This window comes from Rissa tridactyla, chromosome 5, assembly GCF_028500815.1.
Source record: "Rissa tridactyla isolate bRisTri1 chromosome 5, bRisTri1.patW.cur.20221130, whole genome shotgun sequence".
Lineage (NCBI taxonomy): Eukaryota > Metazoa > Chordata > Aves > Charadriiformes > Laridae > Rissa > Rissa tridactyla.
Window position 1 is genome coordinate 27,865,658 of NC_071470.1, and position 24,062 is coordinate 27,889,719.

At 39.4% G+C, this 24,062-nt stretch overlaps 1 protein-coding gene across 7 annotated transcripts in view; it reads right to left on the bottom strand.

Moving 5' to 3' along the window:
• EVC2 (EvC ciliary complex subunit 2) overlaps window positions 1-24,062 on the bottom strand; it is an 82,502-nt gene that overhangs the window by 52,442 nt on the left and 5,998 nt on the right. For 6 of the 7 annotated variants that reach the window (XM_054202975.1, XM_054202971.1, XM_054202974.1 and 3 more), the window contains exons 3-9: window positions 18,899-19,059; window positions 18,307-18,372; window positions 13,587-13,773; window positions 10,857-10,966; window positions 9,675-9,737; window positions 4,972-5,106; window positions 2,555-2,706 (exon numbers count right to left, since the gene is read on the bottom strand). In XM_054202975.1, the coding sequence (XP_054058950.1) occupies window positions 2,555-2,706; window positions 4,972-5,106; window positions 9,675-9,737; window positions 10,857-10,966; window positions 13,587-13,773; window positions 18,307-18,372; window positions 18,899-19,059 (874 nt within the window). The remainder of the gene's footprint in view (window positions 1-2,554; window positions 2,707-4,971; window positions 5,107-9,674; window positions 9,738-10,856; window positions 10,967-13,586; window positions 13,774-18,306; window positions 18,373-18,898; window positions 19,060-24,062) is intronic. The other variant, XM_054202973.1, reaches the window with a different exon arrangement.

Below are 24,062 nucleotides of genomic sequence, written 5' to 3' on the forward strand. Positions count from 1 at the left end.
TGAAAAAATTGTGCTCAAAATACAAGTCTGGTTTTTATCTTCAGTATACTGCCACTCCTATGACAATACAAACCTCGTTCCCGAGTTCCTTGCAAGAAAGCCCAACTATTCTGTTCGGTGATGATAAATGTAATGAAACAAAATGCAACATTGTTGAAAAGCTGATTGTGACCACAATTAGTAAAATCACAACACTTCATTCAAACAGAATCCACTCAAATGACTGCAATTATACATTAATAAATCACAAATGCACCATCTTTCTTTTTCCCATTACATTTTGCAAATCACTATCCTTAAAGTAGGTAATTCAGTAAAAAGAAGGATTACTCCATTCTGGTTTTAGCCTATATCACTGTCATAGAAGCTCCTAAGGCAACGGTCCATTGTTTTTTCTTTGTCTTTGGAATCAGCTAAAAACCTGGATAACATCCAACAGTTGATGAAGTACGAGACTAAAATGAAACGCTTAAGGAATATAGATCAGAAATTAAAGGACTGCTTTACCTCAACTTGCAGAATGAATAAGGAACCAACATTACCCTTCCAAACCTATGATTCTATGATTACGAGATGAGGAAGCATCCTAAGCTAAATATCGAAGTGTTAACAATGAGAGATAAAATACAGGGTGTATTATAGCTACTGAAGAAAGCAGAAACAATATTGCATCTATTTAATATAGACATTAAAGTAATTCTGTACCCTTTCTGACCAACAAGACTAGGATATGTGTCACCCACCTCCAGACCCCTACAGCTGAGCTAATCAGACCAGGCTTCAGGGTCAGTGGGAGCAGCACCCATACAACTCATTTTTGGAAGTCTACTTTAGGATGAGAATAATTATATCCTAGAAGTGCCCTTTTTCACCCCTGAGTAAAAAAGGGAACCCAGGGCAACTTGGTGTAGGAGTTCATATTGCAGAAATCCTCACTCAGTCAGACAAACTGCATCACCAGTACAAGAGGAGAAGAACAGGTGTGTAGTAACTGAATACACATATTCGACGAGTGACAACAAAAAGAGGGAAAGAACAAAAAAACCCCACCACTGTAAGTGCATCTGCGTGTCACCTCCTAACAGCAAACAAGTCAGAAGGTCCAGTTTAAAACTACAAGAAACGAGAAGAACTAGGATAATCTAAATAGGGATCAGGAATCACTCATTGCTTTTGTAGAAGGAACCACTATAACTCTGGATGCCTTTGTGGTCCATCTACTATCCTCATCCTGGAAGAAGGAAGATAACTCAGAAGATGAAGAAGGTTGAGTGTTTAATGGGCATCTATTTTATTCACTGCAATGCTCTACCTCCTTAGAGGTAGAGAACATAGAAACGTGAGGAAAGAAGCAGAAGCAAGAGAGATTTGTGCTAACTGCATAAGAATATTAAAAAAACTTTAGCCCCTGGATACATACTCATGCTGAGAAATGAATCCTGTTTTATCGTTTTAGAAATAATCCAGTTATAAACATAATCCTATCCAAAGGTTTGCAAGAATATTTACCTTTCTAAATCATTACATATCTGCAAATAGTCCACCATTATTTTTTTTTTTTTTCAAACTAGCTAGATATTCACTATCACGAAATACATTAATACTAGAGCAAGTTAAAAAAATGTTTGATTGTGTTCTTACTATTCACATAATGATTTTCAGGATAAGTCTTCTCAAAACCTAAATTGCTATATAGTTATAAAAGCAAGGACCAACGTGCAATTTACAGACATAACCCGATTACCAAGGAAATGCAGGAAATAATAATGCTGTTAGTTACCCTTTAAGAAAGAAAATTACTTTCATGGTCCTGTAACTTTTCCTTTTCAGCTTCTACAGATTTTATAGTTGCATAATACTGCCTGTAACCTGACTTGCCAGAAGCTAACGGTAAGACTGAACAAACAAAATGTGCTCTGTCCTCACATCAGACCTTTTTATCAAATTCAGCTGAAGAATAGATGACCTTTAACAGCGGCATGTTTCTGTCAAACAGCCCTGACTGGCCTTTCAACAATATCAGGAGAGTTTCTCTGCTCTACCCAGTGGTCCTTACAATTGCAGCTACGTGGTATCTTTCTGGCAGCACTACGAACTGTCACTCTTCAGATTCCGATCCAGGTGTTTCCAAAATATGCTACTACACAGCAATGCTGGCACCCACTAGGGGCTCTCTTTTCTAGGAAAAAAGCCACCCTCTTGAAAGCAGAACGTGTTCGGCAATAGCAGAAACTACTCTTTCAACATTTTCTTGCACAGAAAAAAATTTCCCTTTACTTAAGAAAGGCAAAACTAGATGTTCATTTGGATTGGAAAACATGGATGCCTAAGGCCCAGATGGAGCTGTGACTTCTACAGGTGAAGCAATAAGAAATATGACGATTTTTAGTTCCCACAGACGGCTATTTAATGCAGTTCAAAAACCTAAGGTAGTGCAGTCATATGCATAAACATACACTATGAAAAAAATTAAAGGGCAGATACTCAAAACATATTCAAAGGTTCGGTTGCTGATAAATTTAACAAATGTGATGTAATAGCAGTGAATTCTTACTCTTCTAAAGCCTGAAGCATGTTCCCAGATTCTTCAAAGGACAGAATATCGATGATTTGGTCGTTCATAATTATATCTTCACTAAAGAGATCACCTGAATTAAACTGAGAATGCTCCAGTTTGTGATTTTGGCTGAGTTCATGCCGTATCTCCTAAAAAAAATAAAAGAGGTAAACTTCAGATTATAAAACAAATTATTACTAAGTATCTGATCTAATTTATTGCGGGTAACTCTGGGTGAGAAGGTTCCTACACACCATCAAGCTGTACAGCTGAAAAGGGTATAAAGAGATTGTGCAATTCAGATATGTATCTGAATACAGGCTGGGCGAAGAACGGATTGAGAGCAGCCCTGAGAAGGACTTGGGGATGTTGGTTGATGAGCAGCTCAACTTAAGCTGACAACAGTCGCCCACAGCCCAGAAAGCCAACTACATCCTGGGCTGCATCAAAAGAAGCATGGCCAGTAGGTCAAGGGAGGTGATTCATCCCCCTCTACTCTGCTCTGGTGAGACCCCACCTGGAGTACTGCATCCAGCTCTGGAGCCACCAACGTAAGAAGGACATGGAGCTGTTGAAGCACATCCAGAGGAGGGCCACGAAGATGATCAGAGGGCTGCAGCACCTCTCCTATGAAGACAGGCTGAAAGAGTTGGGGCTGTTCGGCCTGGAGAAGAGAAGGCTCCAGGAAGACCTTATAGCGGCCTTCCAGTACTTAAAGGGGGCCTACAGGAAAGATGGGGAGGGACTTTTTGTCAAGCAGTGTAGTGGTAAGACAAGGGATAACGATTTTAAACTGAAAAAGGGTACATTTAGATTAGATATTAAGAAGAAATTCTTTACTGTGAGGGTGGTGAGACACTGGAACAGGTTGCCCAGGGAAGTTGTGGATGCCCCATCCCTGGAGGTGTTCAAGGTCAGGACTAGATGATATTTATGGTCCCTTCCAACTCTAATCACTCTATGATTCTATGATCTGAAATCAATTATACTACTTTTGGTTTGGGCTGAACTGATCTGGAATGCAAATGAAGAAATGAATGGAGATGATGGAAGACTTTACATTGACTTCACTAGGCTTGTTGTCCAGCCTGCTCTAGGTGAACCTGCCTCGGCAGGGATGTTGGACTAGATGATCTCCAAAGTTCCCCTCCAAGCCCTACAGTTCTGTGATTCTAGGAGGTTATCTTCCACTATAAACTTTCTAGGCCTTTTTTTTTTTTTAAATTATCATGGTAGACAAATTGTATGTGGCAAGATTACAGTATTATGAGGTGAAGAACATGAAAAAACTAATCCTATGAATGACGGAAGTAGCTCAGGTTACTTCACAGTTCAGTGAGACTCCTTTAAGACTCAGGGCTAATAAAATACTATACAAAAACCCACTATAAATATCTGATGCTAGGACTAAATTGGCCCTTTTTAATGATTTCATTATCACAGCTTTTTCTGTAAAAAGAAACAAGGCACGCCCTTTTCATTTTAAGGGATTATTTTTTCAGGCATAAAAGAAATAAACCTTGTTAATGCAGATGTAATTTTCAACCACAGAAAATAAGGCTGGATGTGATTTGTGAGCTCCTCTGGTCAGTCCAGAGCGATGGGAGATCCACTGCTATCCGAGCAGAGGAGCGGTTCAAACTTCTGAGCACACCCCTCTTAGAGGACTGCTCCAATCTCTGTAATATTCTGATTGAGATTTCTAGCTCCCTCCCATTTAAGTTGCTCCACTTTACATAAATAATTAATAGAAACAAGGGCTGGAAATCGGGCCAACTTGATGAATATTTATCAGACACTATTTTCTCTCTCTGTCCCAGTATGTACTGAAATACTTTCTCCAAATTGGCACAGCTTGGATAAAGAACACTGAAAATGCTCCACCCCCAAACCCAACTGCTTTGCTTAATCACTCAAGAGATGAAGGCACACCCAAGGAACTGAGATCTAAATTCAAATCCCTATTCCTGATAATCAGAAATACAATTTGGACTGGACCCAAGTCTGCTGTGCTCGAGGTGAGTGGTCTACTCTACTGGGCAACTGCTTATAACCTACAGACATCCTGCCTCTCATTTCGAGGGACGGAGAGGAGGAAGAGAGGAATACAAAAAGCAACTAATAGCCAAAGGGTAATCTCCCTCCAGTCTGAAGCTATCACAGAATATCATCCAGGTACTGACAGCAGTTCTTTTGATCAGATTATCATTCTTACACTCCCCTCTAAATCTGATTGTGCTAAAGATTAGAAGTTGTGTAGATTACATTACCTGTGAATCCAATCCATCACTTGGTGTCTTTTTATTTATCTTCAAAAACTCTTTAGACAATCTGTATTAGTTAGCAAGTTATATCATCAGATAAGATCAATGAAAAAATTTAAATAAGGTACTGTTACAGATAGTATGACTCACCTGGTTTTTACTATGGAAACTCCATTTTAATATTGGCGTTCGGTAAACAATGAAAAAAATAGTACATGTCAATACAAGGGAAACAAAAAAAGCAACGAAGAACCCTGAAGCATGGATGGCATGGCTGTACGAAACCTGAAATTACAAGACCATATTATTAAAACTACATTTTAAATATATATAAAGATCAGACTAAAAGATTGTAACTGTAAGCAGCATAGTAAATTATTTTTAAATGGCTTCACATGACTCCAGGGTTTCTCAGCATTGTTATAATTACTACATTTTTATTAATATTTTCAAATAAGTGTCTATTTTCCATTGGTTTTCAAGTCAGCATGGTTTGTTATGATCACCTAGTCCAAATTCTTGTGTAGTTCCAAGTAACAGAACTCCTACAGACTGAATTTTAGGTTCTGTGACTTTTGGGTGTCCTGTACTTAATAGTCTGTTTTCCAGTGTTGCCAAACTCTCCTAAGTCTGCCTGAAATCGATGGCATTTGATGTTGCTTAAAGGCTCTGAAAAAAATCAGCAGAAACACCAGAACCGCGAGCCAGCTAACAATTTTGTAGGCCTTTCACTTTAGCTCTTAATTTAATCTTTAAATTGAATTGCATTAAAAATTAATTTTTACTTCATGCTCCATGTAGCAAAAGTTGGTTCAGTGTTTGTTTAGTTCTTTGAGATCTCTGGATAAAAAACATAGCACAGCTATTGGTATAATGTTTCACCACAAACTAATCACTCTGCTGGGGCTAGAGTGTAAATAATTAACATGCTGCTTGCAAGCTGGGCTTGGTCATCCCTTGGAGTAGAGACCTGAGAGCATTCCATGGAGTCAATGTAATTTTGCATAGGAAGCGATTATCAAACGCAGTCCACAATTTGAAAAGGATTTATTCCAATTTAACAGCAGAATTTTATCCTTTTACTGCCCAGTTGTTCTCTCTCTGGTATGTTTTTGTACACTGAAAAACTGTCATATCTCTAACTGAAAGGAACTGCTTCATGCCAGGCTTTGTTGTTTCACAGACTCAGCTCCTCAAAATTGCAGGAGATGCTTAGCACTCATTGATTTCAACATGATCGCCTAATCAAGGACAGTATCAAGGAGTATCAAGGAGATCACCAAGACATTAATACAGGCTACTATTTGGCACTTGCACAGTTCCTAGAAGGAGATTCAAGGTTTATTCACAGTATTGTACATGTAGAATCAACAATTGCTCTGACTGACAAAGGTATGCTTGGTTTATTTTTTTAATGTGCTTAGTCTAAAATAATGAAACCCTTGAAGCACTTTGAGGTCCACTATAATGTTTTGGAACTAAGTATTTATCCAAGTAAGTCAGCCATGTGCCAAATTCCTCCTGATACCTTTTAATATCATTAAGTTTTAAATGGAAACAAGAAAGAAAAGAAAGAGAGGAGCAACACATTAATTTCCCCAGTTCTGTGTGTAATTACCAACACATTGTCTAAATTTTTTTTCTTGATGTATCTTCCTACTAGTTTGGCCAGTTGCTTCCATTATGCTCGCCTGTACCAGGGCTGACTGCTAAGGACATCCAGCACAACTAAATGAGCATCAGTACCAGCTCTCTCCTCCTCTGACTCTGCACTGAACCCCAGTTCCTTGCCATGAGTTCAGTTAAAGCTGCATCGCTTTGCATCAAAATATCATCATCTTTAAATTTATTTGAAAGATGATTATGTAAATATCAAGTAACTCCCTCCCCAGTGTTTAATCCCTTCACGGATCAAATGTGTTTAGCTCATTCCCCTTGAACAGTCACAGAGCATGACTTGGAAAAAATGCAACTTCTCTTAAGTCAATCTGCTGTCTCAGCTTCTCCATTTGCACTAGCTGGTCAAGAGGGAATCACAGAAAGGCTCTCCTTGAGCTTTGCCACACCAAGGCTCTGCCTGAGGTCCCACCACTTTCAAGAAACAGGAGATGCTGTAGATAATACTTAGGGAAAAAATTGCTGCTTTGGAACCACTTCATCACTTTGTCTGAATTCACTTGCATTTGTCTAATTTGCAAGCACTCTGTGAAATTTAGGGATCTCTCTAGGCTTCTGGGTAAAGCAGGAATCTGGTGAGGCTATGGTTTCAGTGAAGCTGAAATGAAGCTGATTAAGTTTTGACGAAGAAAAAGTGCTAGCTAGGGAATGATGCTGTGCTTTCTAAGTAAAGTGAAAGGCGAGATCTATGGCAGGACAGTCAGTCTGCATCAGAACAGGCAGTTCTGTCAGAGGTTAAGCAGTGATGGAGAAAAATGAACAGGGAATTATCTGTGCTTTTATCCTTAAAGAAAATGGGTTCTGGAAGGAGAGTCCATGTCACTGGGGGGCTGTAAACCCAAGGAAGCGGACACAGCAGCCACCTAATGGCATCTGAAAGCATCACAGCCGATGCTGTGGGGCAGGTGACAGAGCCCCCCCTACACAAGCCATGGCGTAGGACCAGCGTCGGCACTGCAGGCTGACCTTCAAACCACTGACAGACCAGCGAGCTTCAAAACCCATACCCTAAGCTAACTTCTTAAGCAATCCCAACAGTGGGAACAGGCATTACAGGCCCAAGTTTATTTCAAAAACTGCTGTGCTCCCACTGATTTGAAGGAAGCTGAGGGAAGCAAGCCTAGTAAAAATCAGAGCAAAGTAATTACTATCATCCATCCCATGCAATGTGCTTAGATGGGAGAACTTCCTTTTGCCCTTTTCACTACAGCTTCCTATTCTGCATCAACACCACCCAACCGAGGGCAGAGGCAGGCAGTACTCACAGCCCCTGAAGCAGTGTGGGAAGACATCTGGCACAGACACTCAGATGAGCAACACCCATATTTTTTTCATAACCCACAAAACTACCTTGTTACAGGCAACAAAGCACTTTCTTCCAGTGGTGCAGAAAAGAAGATCCACAGGGTTTGTAAAACTCAAAAGAACAGCACAGTAGCCAAGTGTACAAGCAAACTATGTGAAAGCTGATAGGACCAACTGCCATGACTACGTAATTAATACTTCTCTTTTCTGTCCCAAAAGTCAACATTTAGTATTCACTTAGTAACACATGTGTGTTGGCTTCACCACACCCACGAACAGGTTTAAATAATGATTTTTCATAAATAAAATCTGAGATTGAGAGCATTTATGACAGCTAAAGATACAGATGAAATATAATATATCACACCTTTTTCAGCGGATCATAATTTTCTTGCACAAACTGATTTCATTCTGGAACAGCTTATGTTTGGCCACAGCCCAAAGGCAAACATTATGCATGTGAAACATAATGTGTTCCAAAATTTCTAAGCTTTATTTTTCAAAAATTAACACTATTCTCCACACACCTTTACCACTTGTTTTAATTACAAAACCTGTTCATTTAGTAAGATCAAATGAAGCTGACCAAATTTTACCTAACTGTGGAATAGTCCCCAAGAACTTGTTGAGGTCTAACTATCAGGTTCAAGTTGGAAAAAAAAAAAAACATACCACCACTAGGAAAGTTTTAAGTATAGTAATAGATTGCAGGAATTTTCATGGTGGGCTGAGACCAACATAGCTTACAGTCTTAGCTTAGACATGACCAACTGCTGCAGATCAGTTCACACTGAACTCTACAGTAAACCATTCATGAAGCTATTTTCCTAACCCAGTCAGCTACTGCATGGCTTATACCTTTAAGGCTAAGAGTTTCCATAAAATACATTTATTGTAATTTCAAGCATAATTCTTAGCTATACAAATGTCCAGTCCTTTTAAATCTTACTAGATCTTCATCCAGGAACAATGAGTTCTCTAGCTCATGCACAGTTGCACTTCATATCCTGTTTAATTCTGGCTTTAACAGAATGGGCACTTGATCTTCAATTACGAGAAAGCCAAGCCTGGACTTATATCTATTACACTAATACAAGTTAAGAGGGCAAGATATCACAAATAATCCACAAGAAAGCCACAATTCCTTAAAAAAAGACCCTTTGCAACACAGCAGACTGTCAAGGTAATGAAGGGTTGGGCGAGAAAATCAAGTTTGATGAAGAGATTACTCTCTAACAATGAAACTGATGGGTGCAGTGGGAAGTTCTCTAATAAAACATTATCTAGAAGAATAACACTGTTTGCTGCAATCAATGTAGTTCTGAAAGTTTATTTAGCCTCTTAGAATCCATGTTAATTCAGAAGCCAAGAACAGGAAGTCATATTGGAAGGATGACTAGAAGTCAAACATAAACTATGCCTCTCTCACTGCAGTTTCATTTCTCAGGGTCCCCACACAGCTATTTTTTGATTTCTGTATCAGCATGATACAGAAACCTTTTCTCAATAGGTGGAGGATAAGTCCACCCTTTTGGAAAGGCAAAAGGCCTTCTCTTGGTGGCTTTGCACAGAAGCAGGTGAACATATTCCTCATCACAGTTCTCTGTGCCTGGACAATTCTTTAAATGAAAAAACATGGCTAGGAATATAATGGAAGCTTGTAGATATTCCATATTTAATATTGCTGCTTTAATACAACAAAGACCCTTTATCTTGACTCCTTAAAATCATACACAATCAGAACTTGCGTATGATTAACAGCCAATAGCTAAGTGATGAGATGTAAGTACATCCTCAGCTCCTAGGATTTAGTTTAGATAGTCCGTAAGTTTAAGAAGAGAGTCAATATAATACCAAATCATAGAATTTACCTTGGTCTTTTCTTCTTCAGTTATGGTGAATGATGTTGTCAATGATACAAGATGTGTTTTATTCTGAGAGATACAAAAATATTACACACATTAAAAAATGCGCAGAAGCCACTGGCAAACAGCTCAGAGTCTCTAGAAAAGCTTCTCCTTAGAAGATAAGCTATACTTCTCATTAAGCTTAAAGCTGAAATAAATCTGATAGGAAAATGCAGTGTACTTAAGGGTAACACTAAGATGGAAGCAGCTGCTCTGTGGGACACGCTCTGCTTCTAAACACAGAGAGGCATATTCAGGTACTCACAGAATTACATTTTTCCATTCCTGTAAAATCTAGGTTGACTGAAAATGCACAGAAAAGGAGCCAAAGTCAGTGCATATGTCTCTACTCTTAAGACTCCCTGTTTTTTGAAGTCTTGCTATCTACCACTTTAGTACCACTCTCATGCACACTGAACACTTGTTCCTCTAAAACAAAGGAGATACAGCAGTTGAAATGAAAATACTTCTGCAGGTTCTAATTACATGCAATTATGAAAACCACAGAAAAAATACCAAGACATATTTAAGAATCGGAAAATTTTGCTTCGGAAGAAACCACTTGTCCTGCCTTAGTCCCATCTTCTACTCAAAGCCGGGCTAACTCCGGCATTAGACCAGTTTTCTCAGAGCCTGGTGCAACTGAGTTCTCAAAAATTACCAACGATGTACATTCTCCAGCTTCTCTGAAAAATCTCTTTCAGAGCTTCACAACTGTCATATTAAAAAAGTGTCTTCCTCATAAGCAAGCAAGTTCTCCTTTGCTGCAACTTGTTTTTTTGTTAAAAGAAATTATTTTCTGATAAAAATATGGCAAAACTTTCAATTTCTTACAGACTACAGGAGTGCACACCTAAGTATGTGGAACACCGTTATTTCCAGGACACATAGATAAACTGGAGAGAAATACAAAAAGTAGAGAGAAAAGATACAGGAAAACAAACATACTTCACCTATTTAAGGAAATCTAGGAATTCCTAAGCTATGAAGAATAACTCATGTATTTATAAATTCATGGTAAACAATCAGAAAGCCTAAAAACCTCATTTCATTACACGCAGGCCTCATTGCTTAGACAGACAAGAACCACCTTGGAGACTTTTTACAAAAATTTTGAAGAGCAAAGTAAAGTTGCAAAGGGAATACCTGTGATGAACTCCTGAAAGTTAGCTTCACAGGCAGCATCAAGACCCTGCCATCCCACATTTCTTTTGCATCAAGAAGTGCAGAGTAGTTGATTGCAAAGTATTCTCCACCTGTTAAGAGAAAAAAAGCCCAACTGTGTAAATTGAGCAGGTGAGATGCATCTACCAGTGCAATAGTGGCCTCTAAGTAATTGTGTATCTGGATGTTATAAACAGAACAGTAGCTACATTGCCTTGAAAACAACCCAGTAACTGCTGCACATCTTTTTTTACACAAGAAGACTGGGTGTGAATCTCTGAAGGGTTGAGCATCCAGCTGAGCTCAGCTGCAGTTACAGATGTTTGCAAAATTTGAAAAGCAAGTTCAATATGAATAAAACATCTGAGGAGCTTTTTAGGTTCCCCTTTAGACTGTGCTTCCTCACCAGCTGAAGTGCTCTCCTAGGAACCGAGCTGCAGTGAGCTCACATTGCTGACTTCAAGGGAATTCAGCAAAGGAGGCAGCCAGAGCCTACCAGCATAGTCCAGAGAGGAGGGATGTGGATAGATTTGCTCTTTCCCAGGAAAATTTCTCAAAGATCACTAGGGAAGGCTTGTGACAGCACTGGAGATTTTCCTTTCCAACACAGCAGATGCCCCGCGTCCAGAGTAGACAGTTCCTCGCCAATGGCCACAGGACCAAGCAAAATCCTTTGTATCTGCTGCCTCTAAGAAGTCAAGCAAATTTGGCCCAGAATCTGGAAACTGCACTAAATGATGCCTCAAGCTACTGAAAAGCAGCTGCTTTGACTGATGCTAAAACTCAACATAAGATGTCACAGTTTGGGCCAGGTTGGCCGATGACAAGGAGAGGCAGGAGAGAGATAAAGAGATTTATGAGTTTAGGAAGAACTAAACTACTTTAATAAATAATACATAATAAAATAAAAAGGAAATAATGAAATAGATGCGATATATACAAAACCATATCAAGCTCCCAGGGAGATGTCATTGGCAGGCACTGGGGAAGTCCCAGACTGGATTCAGCGATGAATGGGAACTTGATATCGGATCTTGATTCAGGAATGCACGCACGGGGATCAAAGGCAGAGGAACAGACAGGGTCCTCCTCAGGCATCACTCATTGGGGAAACAGAACCACTCCAGAACCCTCAGCTTTTATAGTGAGCGTGGAGCACCCTGTTGGTCTGTTTGGGTCGTCTGACCTGCCCCCTCCTCTCCACAGGTGGTACCTCCACGGGGTAAACACCGGACTCAGCTGACCCTGGTTGCCACAGCAACAAGCATCATCAAGGGCCTCTCTCCCTGAACAGGAAGTTAGCTCTGCTCCACCCGAAACCATGACATATACTTAAAAATAATTATTCTTTTTTTAATAAAATGGACAGCCTACATAACAACCACTAACTGGTTGGTTCTCCTCCCACTGAAACCAAAGAGAAATCTGACTGAGATTGCAGATGAATTTCGATTCACAATGCACTGAAAAATTATTATGGCTAACGTGCAGCATGACAGTACATGGGCCTGTGCAGGCATAGTCTTTCTGCCCAGCCCTCGTGGCAAGGTACAGGCTGAGTCCGGGACTGACATAGTAACGACCAAACCTTAAGCTATGCAGAAATCTTTCTGCCGGATTTTCTTCCACTTCAGTATTCTTCATGCTGATTCGTGCAATGTATATGGGCTGGAAAAGCTAGCTTCAATTCCAGATACAGAAATTTCAAATTAAATAACTGCTCCAACTTGGTTTACTAGATCAGCTCTACAAACCATTCTTCTGTTCTTTCTCGGGGATCATTCTTTCTTAGGAACTTCTGTTGAGAGTCAGCAATTCCTTGACATTTTCAAAAAAAAACAGCCCTATAATGAGTACCACTACTCACAGTGCTGTTACTAGAAGTGGAATCCGGCTACCCATTTGCAATCAGGCAGCAGCCCCAGGTCTACCTATTTCCCTTTCCTATTTGGAAGTCTTTCACCAGTAAAACAGTATCATAACCCTAGATACTTCAACCATAAGCAGATATTACTGAACACTTCTGAAGTCCCAAGAGAAATATCATGACTCTCAAAAGCAAGCTGATAATTTTCTACGTGCTTGTGCTTAGGAAAATGGAGATAAAGAAATCAAAAAACGTAAAATTTTATGAATGTGCAATGATCCAACTGCTACCAAAGGAACAGACTGTCTCCAAGAGTAAACAGGTTTCTCTCTCTATTACTTGCTTTGATTTTATAATTTGCTCAGCTGGGGAAGAACAGATACTGAGAAGAGCTGCCTTATTTCTGATGAATCATCTTGCCTGCTTGCATGGCCTTTCGCAATTCCAAGGTACCTCAATGCCTCAGCAAGCCAATCTGCCACACTTGGCTTGAGAAGGAAAACTCGTCATGTTGATTAAAATGGCTTGTGCAGCAGCTTTTAAAAATATCCAAAATGAACAAATACTATCATGAAAGACTCAGTTTCATTTTGACGGCAGCGACTTTGTTACAGAGTACACGGGCTCACTTCTGTGCCTGGGAGATCAGAAGCAGTTCAAAGGTGGGAGCCAAAATGTGAGTTAATAGAACTGTAAACTGCAGCACGAAACCTTTCCCAGAGTTTTTCACCTGTATTAACTGATAATTGGAGAATTTACACCACCATAAATAAATAAATGTTGTGATTTGAACAGATGCTCATCCACACGTATAACCGGGGGTATTTCCCTGCAGATTTTCTTACCTTGCAAGAACCTTTTCCTGTAAATCTGTATACCATCTGTGGTCTTATTGCCACTGTTTTTTTGAACATGTAGACCAGTGATATTATCCAGGAGGACAAGATCTGTAATGTTTGTTGAGAGCAGCGTGTTGGTGTTATTAATCAGAAGTGTAATGTATGCAGTTTGAGGGTCATGTTCAACATCCACCTGAAAACAGAAATATTAGTATTAATGGTGCAAAATGGCTGTATGTGCATCTTAACAGCAAAATTCATAGTCTTGACTACTAATAAAAGTTCACTACACCCGTAAACTTATTTTCTGAAGGCATTCTGAACGACTTGCAAATGGCACTACACTCAGTTTGATCACAATCTCCCGAGGAGATTTTAATCTTTGGTATGTCAAGCTGTTGCTTGGAGACGAAAGGACAGAAAGCCAGAAGTTGGAAACATAGCTCATGCAGAGCCAGAAGTGAAAACAAGAATTTGAATATCTCCGTGATACCTCATACAACACAGAACTGGATCGTAACTTCATAACCAGAGTCTGGAAAATTCTTAACTTTGAACTTCTGTACCACAAGGATGTTTCTTTTGCAAGCTGCCCTCAGTGCAAATTTATTCCCTCCATGCAGTTTTGGTCTCTATTTCCCTTTTTTCACAGCAACCACACTCTCCAAAGGGTGCCGGCTGCCTCGATTCACCCTTCACGTGGGAGGGCTGATAGAGCCACCAGTGGACGTGGGAGTTCATGGCTCTGCTTCCATTTAGTGGTGAAGTTCATAAACTAATCACCAGTCTCTAGCAACAAGCGCTCATGTGGTTTTATTTATTTATTCCATTAGGCCATTAACTCTTACTGAGTAATTATACCCTCTGAATGAAATTACTTTGAGCACAGAGTCTAATAACAGCACCAAATTAACACTTAAATAAGTGACCGATGTATGATTCAGGCCCAGCCTTCTCTTTTTATCTTCTCCTTTTCAGAAACTGTCTACTCTGTATCTAGACACCAGCAAATATAAATAATAAAGCTGCTCCCATAGAAATGAGTTCTAAAAATATGAATTGTGATAGACTTCAGAAATTACACCAGAGTTCCTGGTAGCCAGAGTGTTCAACATACATAGTTATGATTTCATTGTGCACCATCAATCTCTGCATTTCATATTCATTTAGTATAGAAATAGATTACAGTTTTAGGGTATCTTATGAATCAAGGAGAAGAAACAGTTTATTGAAATTATTACTGCTTAGTTTGCATTTTTCTATTTACGTGACAATAATTAAAGTACATTTGAATAAATCTGTTTATATAACTAACTCCCCCTAACTGCACTAAATATTCCAAAATCATTACAGCAAGTTCAATCTCAATTATATTTAAAAAAATCTTATGGAGGAAAAAACCCAACTATTTATTGTACTAGATTCTGCAAATATTGTCAGCATGTATAAAAATAGGCTTAATCATATTTGTGAGGAAAGCATTACCAATTTCATCTGTTTGTATATCACGAATTACATCCCAACTTTCATCCCAACTTTCATCAGACTTAAAATCATCAAATATTAAAAATGTGATATATTTTTCGGCAGATTTTCTCTCTCCTGGTTTCTGAACTGGCATGATACAGACAACATGCCTTTCAACCTTTCCTGTGCAGTCACAAAGGCTAGAAAAACTTGCTTTAAAAAGCACAAATAAAATGAAAGAGGGAAAAAAAGCCTCAAAGCCACATAAAGAAAATCCAATGCTACAAAGCAGAGACCCTGACCCAAACACCAAAACAAGAAAACACACCTTGAAAGATCCAAGGTTCAAACTGCACGAATTGTTAATACTCTATTATGCTCCACAGTAAGTGTGGATGAGCTTCTGCAGACAAACGTGCACCAACAAAAGAGGGATCTGGGGAAACAGGAGGAAATATTTTCCTTCATTTTCCCATAGCTTTCCCTTGCTTTTCTGTGAGATGAAGGTGAAAACCGAGGATTTCAGGGTCTCTTCCTGTGCTTCCAATCATGCACAAATATATTCCTTTACATTTGGGGAGAGGGGATGTAAACAGTGATTTAGATAAATTCCTACAATAAAACAGGCAGAGAAAGTAGCATGTGTATATTTACAGGCAGGGGTGGAATATGGCAGCATTAGTCCTCTCCTTCCCCGAGGCAGGAGGTTTAATGCACGCTCCCACAAACTGTTCGTTCTCTTTCTACAACCAATTTTGCGCCTTCTCTTAATTTTGTTTCATTTAATAAAATTCTTAATTCAGTAACTAAACAAAGCAACCCTTCAGAGGCATCCCAACTGTACCCCCTATCTCCTACTGCAGTCTTCCTCAGGGGGCCAAAAGGCCACATCTATTGCATTTCTGATTAATATAAATACATGTTTTGCATTCTTTATTTTTGACTGGCAGTGAATTTTAAGCTAAATTGCAAAGGCGTTGTAAGAATTTGGATTTTTTTGGATAGCATTGGAGAAAGCAGTAGATGAGAATCAAGCAGTAGGGAAGCTCTTGGGTTTGACCTCTCCTAGAAAGAACCTCCTCCCTGTGCCACTGCCACTGGGATCAGTGGCCACTGGATATCTCCTTTAAGTTGTTCTTCTGATTTGTCTGAAGATGTTTTTTCTTGCTTTTGGATCAGGTGATTATGCTGCCAACCATCTTCAGGAACCGAACCCAATGGCAGCCACTGATGATACCTAAGTGCATACTCCATTTTCTCTCTCTTGTGTCTCACTTGATGACAGTGTGTGTCATCACCCCCTGCAAGCGATGTCACTTCAGGTACCTGGGAGAGTGGAATGCAAGAACCAGAGCAAGAGCAAGAGCAAGGACATATTAGGAGAAAAGAGAGGAGGAAGGAATTCCCATGGAAGTGAAAGGAACGCAGGATCTTTGGGAATAAGTTAGAACAACTAGTTACAGGAAAGGAGGAAAAAAATGAAGGATTTTGTATCACAGATGATCTGCGATGCAAGAATGCTTAGGAGATTGAGAAACGAGACAGGTAAATGTGTTAAAAGCCAAACAGTCAAATTTAAAGATTTACTTAATCTCTGCTGAAGATTATTGTCACTGTGAAGTCCTATCACAGAACAGTTAATGTCATACTAAGGAATAAAGCTTTTAAAGGAGCACATTTCTGGAAAGAAGGAAGGGACTGGGTGCTGGAAGCATAGGTAAAATTTAAACACCCCAGTTTCAATAAGGTGTTGGAAAAATCCTGCCTCCAAGAAGTAAACATATGTCATCTCCATGCTCATGGTAGGAGGAGGGAAAACGTGCAAAATTAACTTTTTTCCATTTAAAAGAGCTAAAGACCACCATATGGCCAGTCTGTCTCTTAGCAGGAAAGCATCTGTTCAGACGAATTAGGACTGAAGCAGATGACAAGGTAACCAAAGGAAAATAAAATGTGAACTGTATTTGAAGGTGGAAGATGATCACATACAACTGCATAGTTTTCAGTAATTTACAACTAACAGCACTGCAAAATTACTTTCTGATAATCCTAGCATCTACAACAGACTATCTTTCATCTTGTACAGCAGGATTTCACAATTTTTAATGAGCTTGTGTGAGGCTGTGCTATAAATAGCAGAAAAAAACAACATGTAACTGTCTCAAACTCTCTTTCTGAGAAGCTCTGATACAAAATTTGGGAATCTACAGCTGGAAAAGCAGAAGATTCTGTGTTACTGCTTCTTACACCTGAAATGCTCACTATTCAGCCTTGTTAATTTCGATATGCAGCAATTTCAATAACAACATTATAGGCAATTAGTGCCATGAGATGTTATGCATATTCATTCTTCTCTATGCAAATGATCTGATGCAGGTTATAATGTCACCTCTTCCGTACTGGTTACTGAATCCTCTACCCTCATATGCAGCATTTCAGTGGCTGAATTCAGATTTGTCTTAAAGTTGGATGCGTTTTTGCTCTCCATAGGACAGGTACGACGAACTGTCTCTAATTATGAAAATTCAGACTTATTTCAGCCGGTGTAAAAAAAAAAACAATGAAAAAAAAAGTAAAGGAAAAATAACAGTCTAGGTAAACCTATCAACCTATGCCACATAAATTAAAAATAAAATGGAAGGTTTAAGATTTCCTTATAGTAAGGAGGTCTTTGCTCCTCATAAACATTTTATACCAGTCAAATGAAAGCTTTTTTTCATTAAATACTGTGCTGTAGCTGAGTCCCACTGAATATGCAGACTAGGACACACTGCCCCTTTTATGGCTGTATGACGGGATGCCTAAAGACACAGTGGGCATCACAGGGCTCAGCGTCCCATTGTTCAACAGGAGTCCATACTGGACACATGTACAGCACCCATGGCTGAGCCAGGAGAGTATCTCAGAAGGCTTATCTCATCCTCTGAAGAAGTATGTCTCTATTTACACCCAGCCTTGTGGCTGATTTCTAGGGTTCACTGGGCTTTGCCCATTTATAGTTTTACAAATTCACACTGAGCTATTTACTCTGACCACAATCCAAAATCCCCTAAAGTCTGAGAGAAGACTTCACTCAGTTCCTTCAGTTTTAAATCAACATTGCAAAACTGTGCCTCTTACAGACAGTGCAATCATCTTAATATCAAAATGGACATTCTCCCAAATACCCAGCATGGGCACAATTCTGTTTCCACTTTTTAAAGGACATTTGGATGAAAACTTCCCATCAAATTAACAAGACAAATGTAAGAAAACTTACCACACCACATTTCTGAAGGGTTATTCCAAATCCAGAAGACATTGACATATTGGACACATCTTCAGGCTGTGGAGGAAGAAGAAAAGTCTACATAGTGTATGCAAATATCATAATTCACAAACTGCAGCACAAGTCAAATTATGCAAATAATGAAATGAGAAAAAAATTTTAAGGGTATTAATCAACTTCAAATTTAACAGCTTTGTTATCCCAATAGTTAATCTTTTTTTCTAGTCCAAATTTGTATGAACTTATTCCCACAAGTAATTACTATTATGTTAATTGATGTATTCATCTTTTGGCTATCACAATTCCCTAAAAAGTGCACTATGCACAAAGTTCATCAGACTATACAGATGCGTTTCATTACTAAACGTCTATCAGAATTTACACAGCAATCACATAGCTGTATCTGTCACAATAATTCTTTGGAAGTCTCACAACTAGTTGGTGTTGCTGAAGCCATCTCAAGTGAACATAATCACCTGAGACAGTATTAGAAATGGGCAGTAAGTTCCCAGCAACGTTCACTTTTGATATAATTGCTACAATCCTTACAAACATTAAAAGTGGCAAGCCATCTTCTACTGACCAGTTGGTGATTAACAGAAGACTCTCGTTTGAACAAAATCTTCTTTGTCCATGAAGGTATCAAAGCAAACAGTGAATGGCTCCACTGATCGTCTGGGGCGGCAGATGTCAAGAGCCGGTGAGGGGCTTCACTTGCTTGAATGACAAGAGGTAAGTGCATTGCTGAAAACCAAGGCGACACTCTGTATTAGAGCTAAAGCTGGCTCCTGTGCGGCAGCCCCTTGGTGCAGGTTACAGACAGTGCACACAGCAACCAGCACACTCTCCCTCAAAGCACTTAAAATCAATACAGGTAACAAAGACATGAGGCCAGACAGGAAACAGAGATGGGATTCACCCCACAAAACCCAGCAGGAGTTAGAACAAAACTGCTTCCTACCTAAGGAACTCACATATACCCTACAGAAAACTCCTTGCCATTTAAATGTGAAGCATCTAATGTATTAAAAGGTTTCAGCCTTATATCGACTGTTAATATTTTCAACACAAAGAAATTTTCAGCAATGCATAAATAATTGAAGCACTCCACGACGTGAGTGGCCTCAGTGCTAAGGGTGTTCTGCTTCAAAGATTCAGTCTGCCAATTAACCATTAACCATGTCAATACATATTCAAAACAAAAATACTTCTCAGTTGAGTAAGGGTCTCAGCTACGTTTCAGCTGAATTGGAGTGCCATCAAATCAAATGCTCCTCAATTTAGTAATTAGCAATATAAATGCTAGCTTATACTCCTACATTTTTATGAAAGATTAGTCCATGATATCACACAAAATTACAAGAGCCGTTTCAAAATCATATCACTTTCATCTGCTAAAGTGAAAGCACCTATGACATTAATAAAAGGAGCTTATACTAAAAATCAATAATTTAATATACCAAATTGTCAAAAGGTAAAGATGCTGAATGAAGAGAAAAAATGTCATGAAAATTTCAAAATGATAGTTGGCTCTCTATGTTTAAAGAAGATACTTTTTTTTCATTCTTTACATATTAGTTCTCATTTATTACTTATTTTTAAATCCCGTATTTTAATCATTAGCAACTTATATTCATGTGAACAAAAACTCTCATTGAAAAGCAAAGTTTTTTGGCAAATGACATTTTTCTATAAAGTTCTCATTTTTAAAAAACCTATTATATGTTAATGAGATATGAAAAGCTGAAGATAGTTGAAAAGCTGAAGACACTAAAATCTCATTAATATGAGAAGGAGCATTTTTTTGAAAAGACACTGCTTTGTTGGAAGAACAATACAGTAGAAAAGACACGCACAGAGCATTCAGAATTGGACCCTTAGAAGGAGGTCCTATAAAGGGCCTCGAAGCATTGATGCACATGAATCACTGAAAAGATTTCTGTTAACCTAATGAATGAGATGCAGTCCTACTGCTTACAGAACCCAGACGGACACGTGTATCTTGGGGAGTTTCACTGTCTTCCCATGCTGGAATAGCACGCTTTTTATTTGGGAGGTAGTGGTTTATATTGGAGAAAATTGTGGATATATGGGCCAGGAGAAGCTAGCTGTTTATATTTTACAATCAGCTTTAATTCACTTCTTTAACTTAAATACTTAAACCACTGTTAAACAATGCAACAGACTCAGCCTAATTTAGGGACTGCAAAAATAACAGGTAAACTTGGTGGGAACAGTAATGTGTGTAATTGTAATACCAAATGCCTGCATATCTTTGGGGTCAGAAGTTTTTCAGGGTAGTCATGCAGGGCATATTTCTGTTTCAAGATGAAGCAACAGCGCAAATCACTCAGGATGACACCAGTGCTGAACTGTAAGTGCAGTACAGACCCGCTGGCTACCAGTCTGAGCCTACCTGGCCATGGCAATGCCCAGCAGATCCAAGTATCATACTATATCCCACTTCCAATGGCTCTAAACCTATGTTCTGACTACTGAATCAAGCCCCTTTGCAGTTTTGTATAGATATATCCAAACATTGAAAAAGATTCATTTTACATTTGCTGTGTCTCATATATTAATGCAATTGCCCCCCCATTCCTATGGAGGTGGAGCACCAATCCTATTTTTCGGGTTTTTTGACAGACTACTGGAGATGCGCTTTCCTTTACAGTAAACAGAAACCCTGACTGAAGACATGGTGCTTCTTTGTAGGCTTTGTAAGAGTCAGAAGTCAAAATGGCAAAATGTATGGGCTGGGTTGAACAACTACTACCTCGAAAGTGCTCCTTGTTTAGCTGATCATTTCCTTACGTGTTTTGGATGAGGGAGGTCAGCCAACAAGAAAGGGGTAATTGCTTCATAAAATATCTTTTGTTCTTGTGCCCTATGCAGCGCGACATCTCCATCAGCACACCCAACTGCACTTTTCATGTGGCAGCAAATCCTGATACTCCCCTCTGGAGAGTATCAAGTCCACAGTAAACAATTTAATTAACTGATCATGTTCTCTGACTCCGAATAAATCTCTGGATTAATAATTACACAGATGAGTCTGTTTTCAAGTTGTGCTTTGTCATCACTTGCAATCCCAAGATAACATGCCCAGATCCCAGCAGAAGTCTCCAGGCATGTTATTTGGCTGCTATTTGGCTGCTCCATCATCAGTAATTGGAGGCTGGGGATTTTGCAGGTTCTTGACATTATGTTAAGCTGCCTCAGCGTTGATGATGATTACAAAGATACTTCTGCAAATTCACTTGTATCTTCCCAGCAGTCAGTGGAAGGTTTTGCTTTAATAGATTCAATCAGTGTGACACACGTCCATACAACAACATGGGCCACTGCCTTCCTCCAGATTTCTTCTCATCCTTCCTATTAATTTTTAGCAATATAGACTGTTTTATAATACCCTGACTTCCCTTGACAGAAAAGCAGCACTCTTCTATCTCATTATTTTTGTAGTTATCGACTGTCAGTTAAATATTTTTTCCTGATCCACATTATACAGTTTAGTCCAGCTGACCTACAAGAACGTAACTGCTTTTACACATAACTTGCTGCATACTCTTAGCATCAAGACAAAATAATTGTATTTATCAATTCACATGCTATTGCTTTTCAGATAAGGTCCTAGATGGATTGTAGATGGTTGATGATTTCTTGAAAAGCTGGATGCTGAATATCTGAGAAAGGACAGTACAGGCATCACACATTTTGTGGTTTTCACATCTATTCTAGATTTCTGTTCTGAAATTGCCTTTTTTTAACAAATAGATTCATCCGAGGTTGGAAAAGACTAATACTTGACTCCTGAGGCCTTCCACTAACAAGCATCGAGCTTTCTTTTGGATATCCTGATGCTCAGAAGTGCGAGCACACCATTGTCAGTGTCCCCTCAGAGATGCCTCCTAATTCTGACTCTGACTCTGCCGTCTCCTTGTTCCCTCTACTCTCTTTTCTTTTTACAGCTTCAACCTTTGCCACTTTTCTGGCTGTTTTCAGAAAAGCCATTATCAGAGCTGCATGGTCTTCACTTCCATTAGTTTCTAAACGGAAACTATTCCCACTCCTTTTAAAAAGGGAAACTTTGCAAAGCAGGGGAACGGTTTCAGCTTTACTTACAGTCCAAACAGTCCCCTCTCGGCTGGGCTGGCCAGGCTGCCACCAGGCACTCACCAGGTACAATGCCTCAGGCCAAAACACTTCCCAGCGAGCAAACCAGCAGAGCATGAGGCTTCATCTGGGGCTTTTCTGCAAACATCTCCAAAGATACCAAGCGAAACAGTTCATCAAAGGCAGTAATTTTACTTTCTTTTGAGATGTGAGACAATATCACCATCTTCAAGAGGAAATTTTCTTTGCTTTGTTTTCCTTAATGACACAAAATAAACAGTCCACATTTTTACAATGTATTATCAAGTTGTTAAATATTTTATCTAACTTTTAATTAGCATGTTACTAAAACATTTTCCCATGATTTAATCCTCCATAAAGCCAATATAAACAGATATGCCAGAACCCTGTCTTAAACGGCATATTCCTAGCTAATTACCAGTGCTGCTAGGTCGGCTTTGTATTGAATTACAAAATGAAAACATGAAAATAAATATTAATATAGGTGAAACTGCTGGAAGATTGGTGTAATGTTTTACCACTCATATTACTATAGCATTCACTCAGTCCCACATATACGCAGTGCGATGAAATGACAAATGCTCAGTTGATCAGAACAGTCTCTGCTATTTAATGCTGTTCAGTTTTCTTTGCTATGGTCCCCAGGTAGGTCCCCATTTCCTGCTCTTGAGTTTATGCACTATTGCTTTGGGTGGTGACCTTTTGCTCCTTTGGACCTCCAGCAGCCACACTCAAGGCACAGGCAATAAACTTAGGCAGGAGAGCTCCCCACTCCCAGCTCTCACCGCGTTTGCTTGCTGCTCAGGGTGCGCAAATACAGAGAGGATCCGACCTGGTACAACATTTAGGCATCACACCTACCAACACCTACCATGTGAAGACTATGGCAACAGTGGGTCTGTGTTCGTAAGGGCTGGGAGTAGAAGGACAGGTATCTAAGAAAAGAAACTGTCCTCTGTTTGTGTTCAGCATACTGTCTTTTACTAAGAAATTAGTTTTGTGTAATGACAGAGACCTTCAGTGCTAAAGCACAAGTCTTCATAGAATTATAGAATGGTTTGGGTTGGAAGCAACCTTAAAGACCATCTAGTTCCAAGAAGTGACCTTAAAGATCATCTAGTTCCAACGCCCCTGCCATGGGCAGAGACACCTCCCACTAGACCAGGCTGCTCAAAACCCCATCCAACCTGGCCTTGAACACCTCCAGGGATGGGGCATCCACAACTTCTCTGGGCAACCTGTTCCAGTGTCTCACCACCCTCACAGTAAAGAATTTCATCCTAATATCTAATCTAAGTCTCCCCCCCTTTCAGTTTGAAACTGTTACCCCTTGTCCTATCACTACACTCCCTCAAAAAGAATCCCTCCCCATCTCTCCTGTAGGCCCCTTCACCACTGGAGTAAATGGGCTGAGTCCTGAATGTTTTAGTGGCACAGATGGACCACCATTAAAAGGGCAAGTACAACACTACAGTGCCTTATTTGTTCTTCATACAAGTTAGCATGACGATTATTCTTGTCCACGTCAACTAAATAGGATGATACAAAATTAAAACAGTGCTGCAATAGGTTTGCAGCAAAGACTCCAGTATGTCCTTAAGACTCCTGTA